This window comes from Apus apus, chromosome 1 (genome assembly GCF_020740795.1).
Source record: "Apus apus isolate bApuApu2 chromosome 1, bApuApu2.pri.cur, whole genome shotgun sequence".
Lineage (NCBI taxonomy): Eukaryota > Metazoa > Chordata > Aves > Apodiformes > Apodidae > Apus > Apus apus.
The window spans coordinates 183,099,602-183,120,290 of record NC_067282.1 but is presented as its reverse complement, the minus strand read 5'-3'; the positions used below and the strand labels follow the sequence as shown (position 1 = coordinate 183,120,290).

At 43.4% G+C, this 20,689-nt stretch overlaps 1 protein-coding gene and 1 long non-coding RNA gene across 3 annotated transcripts in view; one reads left to right on the top strand and one right to left on the bottom strand.

Moving 5' to 3' along the window:
- Positions 1-7,351: 7,351 nt before the first annotated feature.
- Positions 7,352-9,657, bottom strand: LOC127382630 (uncharacterized). Its single transcript, XR_007889008.1, has 2 exons — positions 9,108-9,657; positions 7,352-9,010 (listed from the first exon to the last, which is right to left on the bottom strand). It is a non-coding gene; the product is annotated as an uncharacterized LOC127382630 (long non-coding RNA).
- Positions 9,658-10,158: 501 nt separating this feature from the next.
- Positions 10,159-20,689, top strand: part of WASL (WASP like actin nucleation promoting factor) — a 49,344-nt gene continuing 38,813 nt past the window's right edge. Inside the window, exon 1 of one of the 2 annotated variants that reach the window (XM_051614491.1) lies at positions 10,159-10,633. In XM_051614491.1, coding sequence (XP_051470451.1) covers positions 10,514-10,633 — 120 coding nt within the window. In that variant the 5' untranslated portion in view covers positions 10,159-10,513. The remainder of the gene's footprint in view (positions 10,634-20,689) is intronic. The other variant, XM_051614499.1, reaches the window with a different exon arrangement.

The following is a 20,689-nucleotide window of genomic DNA, read 5'->3' as shown; positions in this document are numbered from 1 at the left end:
TGTCCTTTTGATGTTACAAGTAACAATCTACAGAATCACTTTGATAAATGTCTCAAGCTTCAGTTTAAAAGCAGTTCAGTTTTTTGCCCCCAATTAGTCCTGCTGGAGACACCTTGCCAACTATCTTCACAATTAGTAACCTGTGCATTTCTGTCTAAATGCATCCACTGCTAATTTCCAAACATTTTTCTTGAAACAATGTTGCCTTTTCTTTTAAAAAAGATATTTCCTCTCTGATGTGTTGCTCATAAAGTCCCTCATCACCTGATACATGAGGATGCAGTCATTGTGGATTGCTTAGAAATTACATATATGCACAGAAATTATATCCATGCAACAGAAATTGCATCTATTTAGTGATCAGGAAGCACACTATATTTACAGACATCCCTTCTCGGGTCTTCTGTCATTGCGTTTTGCTGCGATACCCAATTTCTTTTTCCTGTTCTCCCGGACATGCTGTCTTTCCTCTGAACCTGTTCCAATCTAAATTCATCTTCTACAAAATGGGCACCTCATTTCTGATAAGGTGGATTCAGGCCTTGCACTCATATCTCCCTGGCTTTAGCAGGAATGGCTCCCCCCAGGCCCCTGGCACATGCATTCACTGCCCAAGGCCTCATTGCCAGGACTGCTCCCAGCCACTCTCGGGCCTTCCCCTCGGTCGTTCTCAACCGAAACACCAAACCACAGTGCTTTTTACCACTGAATTTCATCTTACTCCCATGACTCATCCTCAAAGTCACTGTGCTCCTTCTGTCTAATATTCTGATCCTCCTCCTATTCTGAGAAAATAAATAATGGATAAAGACAGCTTATATTGAAATTATTAAGCAGGCTGCAGGTTATGGATTGCATCATATTTGAAATAAACCACACATGGTTATAGAGACTTTGGCAAACATTCTATATATTTAAGAACTATATTAAAAATTGAGTGGGTTATTACTTAATAAAAACCATTTTTTCAGAGTAAATATATAACTATTTTTTTTCTTATCTTTCGGAAGTTTAGAGTTTGCACGCTTATTCCATTCCATTTGCTTTACATCATTCCTCAGACAACCAAATGACACCAAATGATCTCAGTGTGAAGGACTCTCTGTGTGACACAGGCCTGTGTAATACTCTCTTTCAGCCTTGACCTTGCACACAGTGATAGCCAGAGGAAGGAGAAATTTGCATACAGTGCAGTAGTTGAACATACCTGAACCTACTTCGAAGAATGGAACTGTTTCAGCTATATTTCATTAGAGATTTTGGGTTACAGAGCACCATAAGCATTAAACGACAACACCAAGCTGTGTGGCGAGGTCAACATGCTGGAGGGAAGGGATGCCATCCAGAGGGACCTTGACAGGCTTCAGAAGTGGGATCATGCAAACTGCAGGAAGTTCAACCAGGCCAAGTGCAAGGTTCTGCACCTGGGGTGGGGCAATCCCATGCACAAATACAGGTTGGGTGGAGAATGCATCCGTAACAGCCTGGAGGAGAAAGACTCGGGGATGATGGTGGATGAGAAGCTCAACACGAGCCAGTGATGTGCACTCTCAGCCCAGAAAGCCAACCATATCCTGGGCTGCATCAAAAGCATCATGGCCAACAGGTCAAGGGAGGTGATTCTTCCCCTCCGCTCTGCTGAGACCCCACCTAGAGTACTGTGTCCAGTTCTTGAGCCCCCAACACAGAAAGGACATGGAGCTGTTGGAGAGTCCAGAGGAGGGCCACAAAGATGATCATTGGGCTGGAGCACCTTGCCTATGAAGACAGGCTGAGGGAGTTGGGGTTGTTCGATCTGGAGAATAGAAGGCTCTGGGGAGACCTTAGAGTGGCCTTTCAGTACCCAAAGGGGCTACAGGAAAGCTGAGGAGGGACTTTTTACAAGGGCTTGTAGTGATAGGATAAGGGATAATGGCTTAAAACTTGAAGAGATTAAGATTAAACATTAGGAGGAAATTCTTCACTATGAGGGTGGTGAGACACTGGAACAGGTTGCCTGGAGAAGCCCCATTCCTAGAAGCGTTCAGGGGCAGGTTGGATGGGGCTTTGTGCAACCTGATCTAGTGGGAGGTGTCCCTGCCAATGCAGGGGGCCTGGATCTGGATGATCTTTAAGGTCCCTTCCAACCCAAACCATTCTATGATTCTATGATATTCCCACAGAGTCACCCTATAGATTTATAACTATGGGCAACCTAGAAAAGAAAGTGAGCTTAATTTTTGTGGTTACACATTGGCAATCTAGATGACATTGACAAGCAGGAGCACATAGTAACTAAAGGCTGTCTCTTCTGCCACTAATAACAATTGTCATGTTCCCTTATTCTGAATTGATCACTGTAGCTAGTAGAAATCAAAACACTTATCCAAAATAATTGTCATAATGTATCATCATGGAGTTAATCTTATACTGCCAAAATATACTGAAATATCATACCTCATCCTACTGCAGTGCATAGGTAGTATTAAAAATAGTACAAAAATCATACTATGCCTTATTCTATCTGATCTGTACACATTACCTTTTACCACAGTTAAAAATGACTTAGCTTTTAGGAAATTTAGTGAAAAATTAACTCCTCCCTTAAGCAAACACTCTGCCGGCTATGCTTATGGAAAATTATTCTCACAGTAATCAGCTGTACATGCTGACAAACTTGTTCTTTGCTGGTTGTCTGTTTACCAGCCTCCTCTGGCTCCCCTCCATGACCTCTGTGAAAGCTGCTCTAGCAACAGCAAGTATTTTCCCAGAAAGCCTTATTGACTCTGCTGTAGGTTTCTAGTTTTTGAACAGCAACTCATCATACTGTAATTATTGTGAGAGTATTTTAAAGATGTATGGTTTCATCTCTTTAAATAGATATGAGAAAATGCAAGGCCAAGAAACTAACTGGACAAAGCAGCTTAGCATTGCATGTTATGCTGTTGCAGCAAACATTGCAAATAAAATCAGTCTGGCTCTCTTAAAATCCACAAAAATATCCTATCACCTGAAAAAGCAGTAGGTGTGAGGCTGATATATATATACACATATATATTAACATGAGATGGTAAGCTTGAATAACCATGACATCTACAAAAAAAGTTACATTTTTTCCAAAATTTGTCACAAAGAAGTAAAGAAAGAAAACTGATTAAAGGAACTTGTCTGAATTTGTCTACTTGAGCTTATAGCACACAGAATCAATGTTTATTCAAGGATGGTTAGCTCTAGGAGACAGGTTTTCTTCAAGTTTAACATCACTTCCCTCCAGATCAGCAGCTGGGTTGTTTTATGTGCTTACAGGGCACCTGGGCACCAGATCTGTACAGGGCTCCAGGCACTGCTGTGCTATAGCTACAGCAGTATTTTAGCTGGAAAAAGAAAAAAGAAAAAAAAACAAAAAAACCCCAAAAAACAGCTAGATTAGGACACCTTCCTCTCCTTCAGGTTGAGCTGATGAGCATGAGTAAAGCACAGAATCACAGAATCCTGGGGGCTGGAAGGGACCTCAAAAGACCATCTAGTCCAACCCCCCTGCCAGAGCAGGGTCACCTAGAGCACATCACAGAGGAAGGCGTCCAGGCAGGTTTTGAATGTCTCCAGTGAAGGAGACTCCACAACCTCTCTGGGCAGCCTGTTCCAGTGCTCTGTCACCCTCACAGTAAAGAAGTTCTTCCCGATATTCACATGGAACCTCCTATCCTCCAGTTTGCATCCATTGCCCCTTGTCCTATCACTGGACATCACTGAAAAAAGCCTGGCTCCATCCTCCTGACACTCGCCCTTAATGTATTTGTAAACATTGACGAGGTCGCCCCTCAGTCTCCTCCAAACTAAAGAGGCCCAGCTCCCTCAGCCTTTCCTCATCAGGGAGATGTTCCACTCCCTTAATCATCTTTGTAGCTCTGTGCTGGACTCTTTCAAGCAGTTCCTTTCCTTCTTGAACTGTGGGGCCCAGAACTGGACACAATATTCCAGATGCGGCCTCACCAGGGCAGAATAGAGGGGGAGGAGAACCTCCCTTGACTTACTAACCACACCCTTTCTAATGCACCCCAGGATGCCATTGGCCTTCTTAGCCTCAAGGGCACATTGCTGGCTCATGGTCATCCTCCTGTCCACCAGGACCCCCAGGTCCCTTTCTCCTACACTGCTCTCCAGCAGGTCAGCCCCCAACCTGTACTGGTACATGGGGTGGTTGTTCGTCAGATGCAAGATTCTACACTTGCCCTTGTTGAATTTCATCAACTTTCTCCCTTCCCAACTCTCCAGCCTGTCCAGGTCTCGCTGAATGGCAGCACAGCCTTCTGGTGTGTCAGCCATAACACACGCCCACATAAAGCACTGGTATAATTTGTGTGTGCCATCTTGACATACCATGGGAAGAGTCCTTAATTGAAATAATAATAGGGTAGCCAGGAAAGTACCAATTAAAATAACTTGGCTGGCTGTGCTAAATTCTAGATATTCCTAAGGTCTTAAGGAAATTTGATAATATTTACTTACTAGGATGCAATCAAAAACAGAGGTTTATTTTTAGACTTATCTCTGAGCTGAAACAACTGGACCGACTGCAGATTTCCTTGGTAATACATCACACGCATGATCAAGCCAATTGACTGCACATATACTTTTGAAAAAAAAAATAAATAGTTGGTTTTCATCCATCTTCTCAAGCCAGTTTGCAGCATGCTCAATTTAATTTTGTTTATAGTTGTTAAAGCTCCTACAGCATACATTTATTAAGCTTCTAGACTTGTCAAGCATATTCTCTTTCTCTTGTAAAAACAATATAGTTCAACAAATGGTTCTAGTTGGCCTGGAGCTCATATTAGTAAACTCCCTGAACCCAAAATTCAGGTTGATCAAGATATGCATGTTCTTAATCTTGTTTTATGAGGTGGAGCCATACACCTTCAAGAACACTGATGCATAAAGACTGCTCCTTTTTTTCTCCCATAAATATTTGCACCAACTAGCCAAAAAACATAGAAGCAAGACAAAAGAAGCACTAACACATAAGAGACAGTCTGATGCAACAGTGAAGCCCCAGGTCTGGACCCATCTGTCAGATGAAGGCTGACCTCTGATGGGATCTCACTCTGGCCTCCTGGAGGGCACCAGCAGCAGAACAGGACTGGCAGGACACAGCCAGCCCAGACACACCACAGAGCTGCATTAAGGATCTGGTAGCATAAGCTCCAGCACAACTCAGACAACAATCAAGGTGCAGTTCATGACTATTTCTTAGGGTTTTTATATGCTGGATACAGAAATAGAAGAGAGAAAGTGAGAGAGAGAAAGAGAGAGAGAGAGAGTGCACTTGCTTGTGCTCCCCTCCGCTCAGCCTGGATGAGGCTTCCTGGTCATGCTGGTCAGGGTGGGAGGTCAGTCATGCTGCTGACAAGAACTGACATTTCAAAGCCAGAGCAAGATTTCTGTTGTTAAGGAAATGTGCTTTAACAACAGATTTGCAAACTGCAGTAAGGAAAGAACATGTTTTTCTTTTCTTTTTTTTTAACTGGTGAAGTTCTTGAGCTTTATGGGGGCTGATTAATGGCTGAAGGAGACTTCATTACATTGAATTTAAAAACTGTCAGGAAACTTAGAGGAAGGAAGGAATGCACATTCCTTTTAATATCTGTGGATAAATCAAAACAAACTTAATTTATTCCACTCATGATTACTGTTGGGTGTAAAACTCAGAAGTCAGACCTCTGCTGAGATACAAAACGAGCACAAAGACTAAAAAGAATGTTTCAATAAACCCCGTGATATACAATTTTGAAGACAAGCTTTGAAGCAAGGCTAGATCCTAGCTGGGCTGGGGAAAGAAAAATGTTTTCCTCCAACTTGCAGAGCAGCTACAGAATGGTTCCACAGTTACTGGAGGCCATGATCAATAAATACATATTAAGAGGAGAGGATGCCTCAAATTCCAGTATGTTGGTCCATCTTCTCCACAGACCTGAAAAAGAGTGATATAGTCCGATTCTTCGGGCCACAAAAGAATTGTAGAGGAGCTCTTTAAAAGAGCTAGATCTCCCCATAACTGATTTCAAAGTTCGAACAGAATTGCTCATCTTACCCCAGCATACTCAAAGTACAGTTCTACATCTAAAGAAAAATCAGTGCTTATAATTCACTGAGCAAAAATGGAAGAGCATCAATTACTATTCTTCAGGTAAACAGTCTGAGCTTGAATATGAGGGCTAGAAAAGATAGGCCAAACAGAAAGACATACATAACAGGCACTACAGAAGATGTTCTAGCTGGCACCCAAGACAGCATGTGTGCAAGAAATGAAAGAACTTGCTGTCCCGTGGCATTGGTTCTCAGGCTGCAGCCTGCTCACTCTGCAGTGAGGACGCTTTGCTGCAGGGCCAGCCCACAAAAGGAGAGGGCTCTTCCTACTGTCACTATACTGCCACTACACTGTCACATCCATATGGAATTAGCAGAGGCTTTCCTGACTAATTAAAATAAAACCTGTCAGCTTCCCGAATTCTGGGGCTACTTCATGTCCTTCAGTAACTGAAATCTAAAGAACATAAATTCAATATAAAGAACCACCACGTACTCCAGAGTATTATCCACCTGAAACAGGTAATATAAAATTTCTGTGAGAAAGGAAATGCAGCGACTGAATCTGAAATTAGATGTAATTTAATACATGATTCAGTCACCTCCAGAGCAGGCTGGGATTCCTAAATGTTTAAAGGTTCAGTGCACAAAAATGAATGAGCCTCTTGCCATTAAAATAACTGTTATTTGCTATTGCTTCAGTAACAACACAAACCCAGTCCTCTTCAGTGAGGTCTCTGCTGAGACAAACAACATGGTTCATTTAAAAAAAAAAAAAAAAGAGAACTTTTGTCTTCACAGCTCAAAACCCACTTCCAAAAACACACAGTTCCTTTTTTTTGGTTACCACAAGCAGTTTTGCAGTGAGTGAACTGGTATTTTCCACAGGCCCAATGAAAGAAGGATGTTGAGGGAAACAAGCCCTTCCTTCCTTTTCTTCATTCTTGGGTTGCCCTGCTGACATACCCCTCCCATGTGGTGACAGTAATGCCACACTCTCACCCCCAGCCTCCACCAGCCATCTGTATGTGGACACTGCAGCGAAGTTTGCACTTCTCCCAGGCTGCTTCACTTGCCACTGAGCACAACAAGAGATGGCAGAGAGATGGTAGGAACTCCTTCTCCATGGAGAGCTACGTTCTCCATTAAGCCTGCTTGTTCTTCAGTGTAATCAACCGTCTCTTCATTTTATGGAAAATTAGAAATCCAAAGTGTGTGATATAAATTCAGCTCTGGGACAAAACATAATAAACCCATGGAGAACAAACTTCTTACATTTAGATAATTCAGGCTTTGAAAAAACCTTTAATATATGATTCGTAGTGCTAGAAAAATTAACTTTAGGCAGAAAGTTTTCCTTACCTTTTAACTCAGTTTTCAATTGCAGAATGTTATTTCTGAAATTGTGTGAATATTTAAACTCTGAAATTCAAACTATGAAAGTATGAAAAATTACTGTAGAGGTCAACATTTGAAGATAACAATAAGAGGTACATCTTTTCTGTCAAAGACAAGCCTGAGAAGGATAAAAAAAACCCTGTTTATTAAATTAGTATTTATAATTTAAATCTTTCGAATTGTTACACTTGCTTATATCAATACCAGTGATGTCAATTTCAAATGTCAATTGGTGCTATGAGCTGGTATCCTGAAATGGAAAAATAAAAGAGCAGCTTCCCATAAGGCTGGCAGATATCAGCAGTGGGTAACACACCTCGAACCCTAAGGATGACAGTGACAAATTCAGAGGAAAACCTCAGATAAATATTGACAGCAATTTCCCTATGAGGGTTCAGAAAGAGCACCAGTTTCTTCAAGCTATAGACAGTTAATTCTAGCTGATGGCTTTGCTTGAGAAAACTGCTTGAAATTGAGTATCTTATGCAGGAATAGCAACTCTTTCCTGCTATTACTGCAAATGTAAATATCTGTTTTTCAGTAAGTCCCTTGGACTTATAACCAGACACTGATATTTCCACTTCCCTTCAGGACTCACTGCTTTGCTGTGATACAAAGACAGAAACAGCTTTTGCATAATTAATGAAATACAGGGTCTGAAAATAGACCCTTTTTCTTCCCTTTCCTGCCTATCTCTATTTAAAAAGCAAACAAAATCCTAACAACAGAGCCTTAAGGTTAGAAGGTCCTTACAAATAGCTACCAGCCAGGTGGTGTGAGAAGAACAGTATGAAGCAAAATGTACTGCCTGCAACACTCAGAACTCTCTTTGAATGGCAAGCTCTGAACAATAAGGAATAAACAGTGAAAGTCAACAAAAATGAGAAAGGGCAAATCATGGAAAATAAGTGGCCACAGAGTTAAGGACAGTATCAGCACATACCCATCTATGGTGTTTTAGTTATTTACACTGTGACCACCCACAGAGTATGTAAATTTCCTTGAAACAGCTTGGGCTATAAAATAACTGTTTGCTTTATAAAACAAAATCAAAACAAAACACCAAGTGTCTTGTAAAGTGCTTCCACAGGTTTTGGGTTTTTTTACATACATTTTCAATGAGCAAAATGCTGCGGATACCCTTCAGCTAAAATACTTCACCTTCCACTAAAGTATGTACATATTTATGCAAGAAAGGAATAAAACCTGAAGAATCTAGGATTGCTGAAAAGTACTTTGAAAGCATTGGTTCCTACCGTTTCTCCTTTACAGAAAAGGCTCAAGCCACTTCTGTGAGAACTGCAGATTGAGGAGTCCTGTATACACTTATATTCTGAATACATTTAATGCCGGAATCTCAGGATTTTTCACCTTATTCTGCCTTCCTTATGCTTTTGGACACAGTTACAGCGAAAAGGGCCTATAAGCAGAGCAGAAGGGGTTGCCATCTGCTCCCGCCTGATCTTTTAGAAGATACAAGAAGTCAGCACAGCTTTGTACAAAGACTGATTCACAGGGTCTCCTCCTGTGCTTCTTCAGTTCTTTCCTACAAGATAAAGCACATCACCATGGATGGATCAGTTTAGCACCTTCCAGATGGACAATCGATTTATCAGAGGATGTGAAGCCAACGCATTCTTTACCTAAAAACACTGAGGAAACTAGCAAGGTGCTCACTTTGACATCTGTTTTTCACCTTTGTGTGACAGAAGCAAAAGTATCCCTTTCGCGCAGCTGAAAGCCAGGCAAGGCGTAAGGCAGCTGTGCTCAGGATCTTCAGGGTCCGAAAGGTCTCCCACCTCATCCCAGCTAGCTGCTGCCACGTGGAGACACGCAGGGGAAGAGAAGTCTAGCTGGCAAAGGCTTCTGCACGTATACACGGTTTCTCCTCGCTGGCTGCCCCCGGGCACCCCAAGCTCCTGCTCCCACGTTCAGGCACTCCAGCTCCCGCGGCAGCAGCGCGCCGGGCAGGGCTCCGCGGGCCCCCCGCTGCCTCCGACCCGGTAATTGCTACGGCGAACCAGGAGGGAACATTCTCCTTTTTGTCACTAACGCGGAAAAGATTTCTGCGCTACAAACCAAACCAGGTTTCACAAAAAAAACCCAACAAAACAACGACAAACCCAGGGCTTCCCACGCACCCTCGACCCCGCGGGAGGCCTGCCCGCCCCGCGTCCCGCCCCGGCAACGAGCCGCCGCTGCACGAACTGAACGTTCTTCCCCAGGCAGCGGCCTCCCCCGCCCCGCAGCGCACAGCTCCCCCACCCCGCAGGGCACAGCTCCCCCACCCCGCAGGGCACAGCTCCCCCGCCTCGCAGCTCCCCCGCCCCGCAGCGCACAGCTCCCCCGCAGCGGCACAGCTCCCCCGCCCCGCAGCTCCCCCGCCCCGCAGGACCCCGCGGCGTCCCGGGGTCCGCGAGCCGCGAGCCCTGCCCCGGCGGCTCCCACGGCCTCCGGACAGCGCCCAGCCGGGGCACGGGGCGGCGGCGACGGCTGTTTCCTCTTCTTTCTCTTCTTTTTCCCCTTCTTCCTCCTCCTCTTCCTCCCCGCTGCCCCCCGCCCAGCAGCCGCCCGGCCGGCCCGGCAGGTACCGCGGGCAGAGGCCGCCGGGGCGGGCCCCCGCCCGCCCCCTCCTCTCCTCCTACGGCGCATGGTCGCGGCGGCCGCGCGCTCGGCTGCCTCCCCCCCGGCTGCCGCGCGCTGTGGTCTCGCCCGCCCCCGCTGCCATGTTGGATCGTGCGGCAGCCGGAGCCGGGCCGGAGTTGGAAGTTTAGCGCCTCTCGGAGGGGCGGGCACGATCGGCCGCCGGCTCGGAGCGGCCCCGGCGCGGCTGCCCCCCCTCTCCGGCGCCCCCTCCGCGGGCCGCCGGCAGCTGGCCGAGGCCCCGCCGCCCTTCTCTGGCTCCCTCCTTCCCCGGCCCCGAGAGGGAGGCTCCGCGATGCGGCTGCTGTGAGGCCGCGGCGGCAGCGGAGGAGGAGGAGGAGGAGGAGGGGGCCGCGGGTGCCAACGGTCGCAGGGCGGCGAGGGCAGCGCCGGGCGGGCCCCGGCCATGAGCGGCAACCCGCAGCAGCAGCCCCCGCAGCCGCGGCGGGTCACCAACGTGGGCTCCCTGCTGCTCACCCCGCAGGAGAACGAGAGCCTCTTCAGCTTCCTCGGCAAGAAATGCGTGGTGAGTCCCGGCCCGAGTCCCGGCCCGCGCCGGCGGCGAAGGAGGGAGGGAGGGAGAGGGGGGGGGAAGGCGGCGGCCCACGGCGCTCCCGGGCCGGAGACCCCCCGTCCGTCTCCCCCCCGGGGCGCGGGGGGCCGGGGCTGGCAGGGGGCGTGTGAGGACAGGCCGGCCGGGGCGCGGGGAAGTTGAGGGCTGCGGAAGTTTCGCCCGGCTCGGCCCGCTCCCCCGTCCCGGTGTCCGGGAGCGGAGCGGCCTCCGCAGGCCGCGCTCACTGGGCGCCTCGCCCGCACCACCCCGAGCGGTGCTAGCGGAGCCGGGGCTGCGGGGGGCAGTGAATGGCGCGGCCGTGGCCCGCAGCGCAGGTGACCGGGCCCCTCGGTTGGCCTGGCCCGGCGGAGCTGCCTGCCCTGAGCGGCGGGGCGGGCCTCGCCCCCTGCGCCGTGCCGGCTCCCGCTCCGCCTCGAGGGCTCCGTCCGTCGGCTTTGAGGTGCCGGGGCGGCCGGTGGGGCTCAGCCGTGCCTCGCTGCTGAGCCGGGCTCTGCAGGGGGACCGGCCGGTGAGGGAGCAGCAGCGAGACTCGGGGGAAAGAGTTCAGTTGCTGGACGAGGCTGGAACGAGCCCCGGGTGCACCTGCGGTACAACAAAGCGATGTTGACGAAGTTGTGGGAAGGCTCGTATCAGTCCTGGGTCTGCCTTGGATTCAGTCTGTACTTTTGCTAGCCTAAATAATAGGTTCATGTACTCAGATACGACTCAAATACTGTATCTTTTTCTGTTTATATCTTTATATAAAAGGCAACATGATGGTTAAAAGAAAATTCCCTTGTAGTAAACGCCTTACCAAGTATATCAGTAATTCCTTAATTTTCAAAATACCGTCTTGCATGTTAATATAAAACTATTACAACTGTACTTATCTGTATCAAAGAACTACTTGACAGTTTCAAAAGTTAAACATTTTCTTTAGAAGCAGGTTTTCCAAAACTCATATTTTTGAAAAAATGACAAGGACAAATGCTTCTTAAAAAAAAAATAATTGCCATTTGGAAACCATTGAAAATTGTATTACCTGTCTGTCTTCTGATGCGTGGTGTCCAATACCCAGCATACTACTGTCAGGTACTGTAAAGCTATGAAGAGTATTTAATGGACTTAAAATTATTATTTAAAGCAGGATATCCTTGCAGTCTTATAGTTCCATAACTCTTTGGACTTTGAAATAGTATTGTTGATCAAACTGAGTGTTGCAAGGAAAGTGTAAATGTAGTAACTGAACAGGAAGTAAGTGATATTTACATTTGGGTGGGCTAAATAAGATGCCACTGTAGTAACTGTTAAGTGGGTCAGAAGGTGTGACTATAAAACATGCTTTTTAAAGTAAAAATTTGTAAGTATCACCTTCAATTAATTGAACTTCTTTCAGGCACCTATTGCGTTTAGCTTCTTTGTAAACCCCCCCCGACTTTTCTCTAAATTTAAGAAATAGAGCAGGAATTTGTACGTGTTGATTTCCTGTTTATTTTTCTACAAGGAACTTGCATTTTCTTCTCAAGTGAACACGCTTTTTTTTTTTTTTTGTAACGCTTAGCTGTAACACTCACCTACTCAAGTTTTCAACTTTTCTGCATAAATAGTAAGTGGAAAGCAGATTTTGGAGGTAAATATCTTCACAGTATCTGGGTGTTGTGCCATTTGTGACAGGTTGATAGCTTCACAGACATGACTTACTTTGTATTTTTCTTGTAACTACACATTCTTGTGATTTACACTGAGTCTTGGATGATGTTTCAGTTGAAGTTTTTCTCATTTTGTCTCATTCTCTTCCCCTTTTCCTCAGTCCTACATGCTTTCTAGGTTAAGCATAGGCTTATCGTGCTGTAATTTAGGGTCTATGATCAGTCTTAAGGACTTGAGTGCTGAAGCTCTAGAGATACTTAACCAGGCTTTTTTGGCTTACTGTGACATGAACCAAAAATGATGACAATTCAGAAACTGAGTAATGAACAGATTAAACATCTCTGTCCCTTGGAGAGCAATGTCTTATCAGAGAAGTGGAATGGGCACCTGGAGAGCTTCTGTTGTCTGACTTCAGTCTGTCAGAGCCCAGTAGTCCTTGTGTAACTCTTTGACCTTATAGCCTGACTCAGTGTTGGCATGTTGTGCTGATAAATGCCTTTTTACTGTACATGATATTTGATCTCTTAATATCCATGTCTGAATTATTAATTAGTGAAACTTCAGACTTAATGCTGCTTTTTAAGAAAGGAAAATCTTGTGAGTTTCTTAGGATGCTACAGGCTTGCTTTCCCATCAGCTGTATTGACTGTGCTACCTGACTGTTACAGGTCATGTTTCTGTCAGTGTGGGGCATTGATATGCATCTGCCATATCGACATAGTTTTGGGTTTTCTTTACATCACTAGTGAAATGAATGCCAGTGGAATAGTTGAGACATTAAAGTACATAGGTACTCCTTTTGTAGCAGTAATTTATAGTGCTCTTATGGAGGGCATAGTGCTAGTATCAGTCCTGAGGGGCTTGGTTAAGAAAGCCTGTGGCTCTCTGGACCTGATTTATTTCAAGTCTTTCCTTTAGCTCTGTTTTTGACTGATAACAAGGCAGCTGCTTTGAAGTATCATTGAGGATTTGACTACTCGGTTTTTGTTCTATCGAAAAGCAAAGGAATTTGTCAAATAGCTTAATTTTGATTGAGTACTTACAAGCTATGAACTTTAATACTGATATAATTTCAATGGCATCTTAAGTAATGATGACTGGTCGACGCAAAAATTACCTGGGAGTGGGGGAAGTGGTAAAGAGCCATCACTGTGTTTTTGTTGCTGAGGCTGATACAATTTTTCTGGCCTTTACTAATACTTTGGGAGTCTCATTCGCTAGTAAGCAAATGTACAGAAGGTTACTGATATTTTTTTTTTATCCCCTCCCCCCCACCACTTGCTGAGGTGTAAATGGTTATCTGAATGTATAAGTAATTAAAATACATTTGTCCATGGAAGATCAAGTTTTCAAAACCAAGCCACTGGCTAGCAGTCATAGCTGCAGCTCTCATTAATTTATTTGAAGTATGAATCCAAGTGTAGAACTACTTGCAGGTATCCAGTGTAATTTATCTTTTTAGGACTGTGTTGATTAGGCTTGTAACTAATTGTCATTCAGGTACATGACATTTGTTACCTACACTAGGGGTAAAATTTACTATCTGTAGAAATTTGTCAATACATTTTTTTATCATAATGTAGAAAAAAAAGTCTATATGAAGTTATTCTGTGGTGAGCTATGAGATTACTTTTGTGCATATTAGTTAAATATTTTCATGCTTTTGCCAAACTTGAAAGTTTTTGCTTAGGTCTGTTTAGTTACAAATCAAGTCACTTTAAATTTGACCTAAGAAATAAGAGTGAGTTTTGTCAGGAAAAGCAGGTACTAGGTCTCCCATTAATAATTTTTAATAAGGTACTTTTATAATTTGCATTATTAATATTGGTGAGTGATGTCACTGATGAAAACTTAGTTCATTCTGTAGAAATAATTTTAGATAAGTGAGAGGCCTTCGGAAAGAAAACATGAGAAGTAGGTAATGGAGTAATGGTATTTTACACTGCTTAGAAGTGGGACTCAACACTTGGATAAGTTGTAATGATTAAGTCTAGGAATGGTTTGTTATTTGTAAGATCTTGCCATGGCTTGTATGGTAAACAGGAACTGGCAAAGAATGCAAAAGGAGAAGTGACACACCAATAAACTAAGAAAACTGTTTTGGATGCTTTTAAAGTACATGTGACCAGAATAAGGTTGTATGTCTGAGCCAAAGGACAAATTACAGTAATCATTGAGATAACCCAAAATAAAAACCTGAATAGCAGTTCTAGCTCTTAACTGACAAAGAGTAAAGGTTTTTTTTCAAGAAATGACTTGTAAGATTACTTGTGTCTATGAAAACAGCATGAACTAAGACTTGGTGGACTACAGTTCTGAGTAATGGACAACTTCATGTGGGTGAGAAACGTTGGGACTCTTCAATTAGTTTAGGCTGTACAACCAAAAAAGGTTGAGATTGTAGTTTGAAAAGGGGTTAACTCTTGAACTGATAGGAAGAGCTGAGTCATCAGTTCAGTGGTGGTGATCTCATCTTTGCACGTGTTTTTAAATTAGATTTTTAAATGAGGGAGACACGAAAGTGTAAAGGGTAGGATCTTGGGGAAACAGGAGAATATTGAGAGTTATGCCTGGCTTTCTTTTGAGGTCTGTCCTGTTCTCTCAAAAGACATGTCACATCTTCAGGTGCCTCAATAACATCCATTGGAGTCCCCTCCCGAAGCAAGTTGTCAGCAATAATCTTCCCTTCTAGAGGGAATTACCTTGTTTTTTGAAAGTTCCACTGAACCAAACCTGTACCTACAAAACTGATTTTCACAGGAATGGGTCAAATCAGACTCTTCAGAGCAAGTGGCTTAGCCATTGTCCTCAGACTGTCTCCATGTATCTATAGTAGGGTTACTTATCATGAGGTATTTCTTATTCTGCTTTTCCCCTCAGAGCTTGCTGTTAAGGTAGTCAACTATGTTGTAAACTGATTATTACCCATGGATGGAAAATGTTTTGGGACCATATGTGAATGCCCTGCAAAGGCATTGCATCTGGTAGCTGTATGTATTTGAGACAAAGTATCAATGCACAAAGTGTGGGTTTTGGTTCCGGAGTAAGAGACAGAAATTTAGGTGTTAAAATCCCATTGTCAGTAAATATCACTGGCTGTTATCTTAATCTCCAATTTACCTTAAGATAGAAACTTAAAATTATCATCTGAATGTCCGTCTTTGCTTCAGTGACTGTAGTAGTTACATCTCTCCTGGCCATGCTTGTATCTCATGTGCTAGACACATACATTTGTGCCTTGACATGCAAACATGAGTCCTAATACAAACTTCAGTCACTGTGTTTCTCTGTTATGAAGTGTTAGGTGTTGCTAAACAGAAAACGATCTAGTATTACAGGCCTGGAACCAAGTACCTCAATTACTAAGGCTTCAGCCCTCTTGAGTTCTCTTCTGAGCTACTTTATAGATCTTTTCTCTGTTTTGGAGGTAGCCAAGTGCTCAAAGTCTCTTAACATCTCTGTGGTTAATCAGCTGGCCAAGGATACCACTCATGCTTCTGATAAGGTACTCTAGAATCCTGTAGTGTACAGACACAGCAAGTTGAAAACAATCTGTAGTCACAAGCCTGTGGTGGTGTAATTTACCAGCTCTTCACAGCTAAGAATCAGGTGGAGGAATTTAGAAAAGCGCCAAGTTTTAATGTAGGATTCAGATAAGCAGTCATATTTTGACTACAAGGTTTTCACCAGGTTGTCCTGATACCACTTGTTGAAGAGAACACCTAAGGAAGTGGTAGTTTCTTGCCAGAAGATAAAGACTGAGTTTACTATTTCATGCAGATATGTAAATGGAAAGACTCTACTTTGTCCTTCCTTTAATGGAGAATTTACGCGACTTCTCTGCATTGTCTGACCATAATTACTGATTTAAATCTGTTATCACTAGCATGTTTCTTCTGGGGTTCTCACGGGTTTAATATAAGCCAAATTTGTAGCAAATAAGAGCGTAAAAGATCCATCTTATACCATGCAATTTAAGGCTAAAAAGGTGATAATGGACAATTCTCTAACTTTAGATGTCAAGTCTCATATTTCAATGGAGTTCTTGTACTTCCACCTGAAATAAACTTCCCTGTCTTTTCTGCAGAGCTTCTTATGACCTTTATTGTTCTACTGTTAGTGTTTCTGGTAGTGCTGGAATTAAGGACTTTTTTTACTGCTATTCTTGGTAAGTAGTTGCTGCAGGTGCCAGCAATGGCAGCAATTGCCACTGGCAGTTCCTAGCCTAAGTGCTGGAATGGATGGAGTGAATGAAGCCTTGAACTGGTTTGTATATGATGAGAGAGTGTCATCGAGGAACTTTGAAATAGCTTATATTTCATTGACCTTTTATAGGCAGAGCTGTCTGCACTGGAGATGGGGTTTGGTGAGCTTTGCAGTGCTCTGTTTATCAGAGAAGGTTTGCTGTTCACTTAAAGCTGTGTGGTAAGATTTATGATGGCCTCTCTTCCAGTGAGCATGTTTCATAGGCTTGTCTCATGAGGAGTCTTTGTAGTACAGAAATAAAACGTAGAATAGTGCAGGAGACTTATGGTTTCATGACCTAATACCTAGCTAATAGGAAGTAACAAAAATGTGTCATGGGCACAGACAGAGTTGCTTATTGGAAGGCTAGGGTACAATTTCCTCAAGACAAGTTGGCATTATCTGTTACTTAGGCACAGAGGGATTTTTTTATTATTATTATTGGCCAATTTATTTTCCTTGTAACAGTAAATCATGTAAAGTGGATTTAGTGGAACTAGAAGTGTATCTTCCTGGGTGGTTTTCAAGAGCCCACTCTACCATGTCATGACTCAGTCAGATGCTGTACACGGTAGGGATTTTTTGAACATAATCGCTTGAGTACACTGCCACACTAACCTCTGTGACTTCCAGACATATTGCTTATGCCTGGATAACCAGTAAAATGGGCACAGTTGGTTACCTTCAGGGGCAGTTGCAGTTAAATTCGAAGATCCTGAAGTGTGCTGTGATATCCACATGACAGGAGGGGCTAGATGTACTAGAGAGGCCCAATGGAACAAGAAGAGATGTAATACAAACGATCATATTAATACTTTCTTAGAAAGCTGCTCAGTTGCTTAATTCTTCAAATTCAGTAGTGTATTTTCAGCTACCCATGAGTTAAAGGTAGACAATTTTCCTGACACCTCTTGAGTTTATGCAGTGAATGACACTTCAGGCATGTCAAGTTAGAACGCCTGTGTTAAGAATATGTGATTCTGGAAGAAGTTTGTAAATTGATTACTCAGTTCATGTAGACTTAATATTCTGTGGAGAAGATCATTGCTGGCAAGGAAACTCTTGCTTCAGAGCTCCGTGACATACAAGCAGATTTGCAGATTGCAGCTCACCTTAGGCACTTGCTTTCATACATGCATCTCCACTTTGGTGAGTCTGTTTTCCCTGTACTGTTTATTTTGCTATCCTGAAAATCCTCACTCTAAGGCAGCCTGTTTTTCTTTTCAGTTCTTTAAGGAACAATGTTAATGCATTTCTAGTTCTCCAGTGTGCCTATCTTAAAGCTGAAAGATCACATTGAGTCTTGCTAATCAAGGTCATAAGTGTTTCCATTTCTGTAAAATGGTTTCACGCATCATTTTCCCCTTCAGAGCTTTCTGTAATTCAGAATTCCCCTGTATTAATCTCATTTCCCTTCAAAGGGAATACGTTATTTTGCCTTTATATCCCCTTGTTAATTAGCCAATATTCAGCAGTAGAGTTGTATAGTTTTATGGAACGTATTGTTCTAATCAAGCATATTTTGTGTGTGGGGTTACTGTGCCTGCAGTTTGAGAAACACTGACCTAACGAAAGAAAATGTGGCTTTTTTCTCTTCAGATAGCCAAGAAAACTGTATTTCATTATTTAAACTTTTTCCTGCCCTTCTGTCCCAGCAAAAGGGTTTCCTCCCCATATTTCTGCTTTCCACCTTGTACTTAAGTGCTTTCAGTATCTTCCTTTCTCTGGCCATCTGTAATTTGCACAAAGATCTCCAAATAGAAATAAGTGTCTCTCTCTTCACTGTTCTTCCCTCTGCTCCCTTACCCCTTTACTTCTCAGTTCTGCAAGTGTTTTATTCTTGCTGCTGAACTTTCTATATCATCAGACATGTAGTCATATCTATACCCACTTATGGTAGATCTGTGAGGGGAAAGCAAAAACAAAAGTATGATATTCCTCAGGCTTCCTGCACTGCTCCGCCCTTCACTGCTGCTTCTCCAGGGACAACCAGACTCTCCAGTTTGTAAGCTGCTATATTAAGAAACTGTATACTGGAAGATACAGCTTCAGCAACTCTACAGGCTCAGATTTGAAACCACAGAATTGCTTAGTCTTGCTTTGAGTGAACTGTAAGTTATTTCCTGCTCCTCTAACCATGTGACAACTTGCTCTGAGCGCAGCTAAGATGTGGTCATTCTGTGTAAGTAGGCATTTTTTTCCCTTACTCCCCTTCAGTCAGCCAAAGCAAATAGAAACATCACTTGACTTAAGACAGTAAAGATACACAAAGGCATCCAAATAGGCTCCTCTCTGTAAAACACTGCTTGATTTTTGTGGTTAACTGAAAAGAGGAAGAAAACTATGAACATCCTGTAGTGGTATGTGTTCTGTGCAATACCACAGGCAAAAGCTTCCCCTTGCATTTGCAAAGAAGGAAGCAGTAGTTTCCAATAAGTAAAACACAGGACTTTTTTTTCTTGTATTTGCCTTTAATCTGTAGTTACGTGTATCAGATACGAAATCCAGTTTGTAACTGGGCACACAGAATTATTGCTGTTTATATTTTTAGTAACCTGGCAATTAACTGCTTAAAACTGGCTTGGGGCTTAATTCTGTGGAATTTTAAATCAAATAGTATTTTTTAGCCATGTGATAAGTAGTGTCATTTTGACCTTTCTTAAGCAATTTCAGTCACTGTGTTTTACTGCACTGGTAGCACTGTTCTCAGTTTGTGTAGCTGGGACTTAAATTTAAATCTAGAAAAGGTTTTAGAATGTCATTGCAACAGAAAATGCTGGTTACACTCTCAGTGCGTCAGCTCTCCGTTGACAGTCTTCCCGAACAGTTTATTTGAACCTTTCTGGCTTTTTCTGCCTGTAAAGAACAATTCCTGTCTGTTCCTCTCTCCTCTGTTCATATTGTTTGGATGAGGGTTGCTTATTGAACAAGTGTTCTTGCTGCTGCTCCAAGTTTGACACTGTGTAACCAAGGGGTCCATCCCTCTCACTGACCATACCTGTCTGGACTGTACCTTTCTGACCCTGGCAACTAGAACTGACAGGCTCAAACTGAGATACCCAAACAGAGTACATTAAAGTTCAGTGGCAGAAGGATACATCTTGTCCTTTCTCTTGCCTCTGGTCTGTCAGCCAGCTGTGCTAAAATAATGATGCTAACAACTTTAAGTAGGGCAGTAGCATGAACTCAGGCACTGTGACTGTTCTTGGTTTTTAATTTGTTGGCAAACTTCCTGGCAAAAGTTTGTGTGATGATGGCTAGTACTTGCCCAAATTAATGAGTGTGGTTTTGGGAATAGCATGGTGTAAGCACAGCTCCTAATAAATGATATGGGTGGGGCTGTCCTTACCCAATTTGTTTTGTGTTGGGAGGCAAGAGGGAGTTCCTCTGTGCAGATGTGCATTCTGCTGTACCACTTGCCCTTCATCCTAGTTACTAATATTTGCAGGACCAGTAAAAGCAACGGTAGTGCTGGGGACACGGAGACAGAAGTGAACTCTCTGTTCTAGCATTGTCAGTAGCATGTACATTGCAGGGTAAGGGTCAGCTCTGCTTCTTTTCTCTTAACTGTCCTCTTTGACAGCAAAGCAAAGTCAAACCTAGTTTTCCTGCCAGCGACAAAATTGGCTTGTCTATCTACTCCTAGAAATTGCTTTTGGAAACCTAAGAAAATGTAAGTGACTCCTAAGTTTGCAGCAGGCAAAGGTGTGTCTGTGCATGTAACAGCCTATTGCAGTGGACAAATTATCAAGTGCATCTTTTCTTATTAGAAGTTTGTAGGTAATTTAAGAAAAGTTCTGTATGTCTTCAGAGACTTAAGGGATATGCTGAGGTCTCTTGGAATCTTCCCTGCATCTGCATTTTGGAACATTTAAAAGTTTTCTGTCAGTTGAGATGCAACGATTTGTTTCCCACTTGAGCTCCAGAGACAGTTCCAGGGCATGAAACAGTGTAATTAATGATAGTTTAATAATCACATACTCTGCCTGTTCTGATGTCTCACCTTAATTGTTTCTGTGTGGGATGTAAAGGTGTGAGTTCAGAAGTCCTTTCAGTTCTGTCTTCTACATCCATTAGGTCTGTTAGTGTTCAGAAGATCTGTTAGCTTGTGTTTATATGCCTTAGTTCTTTAGA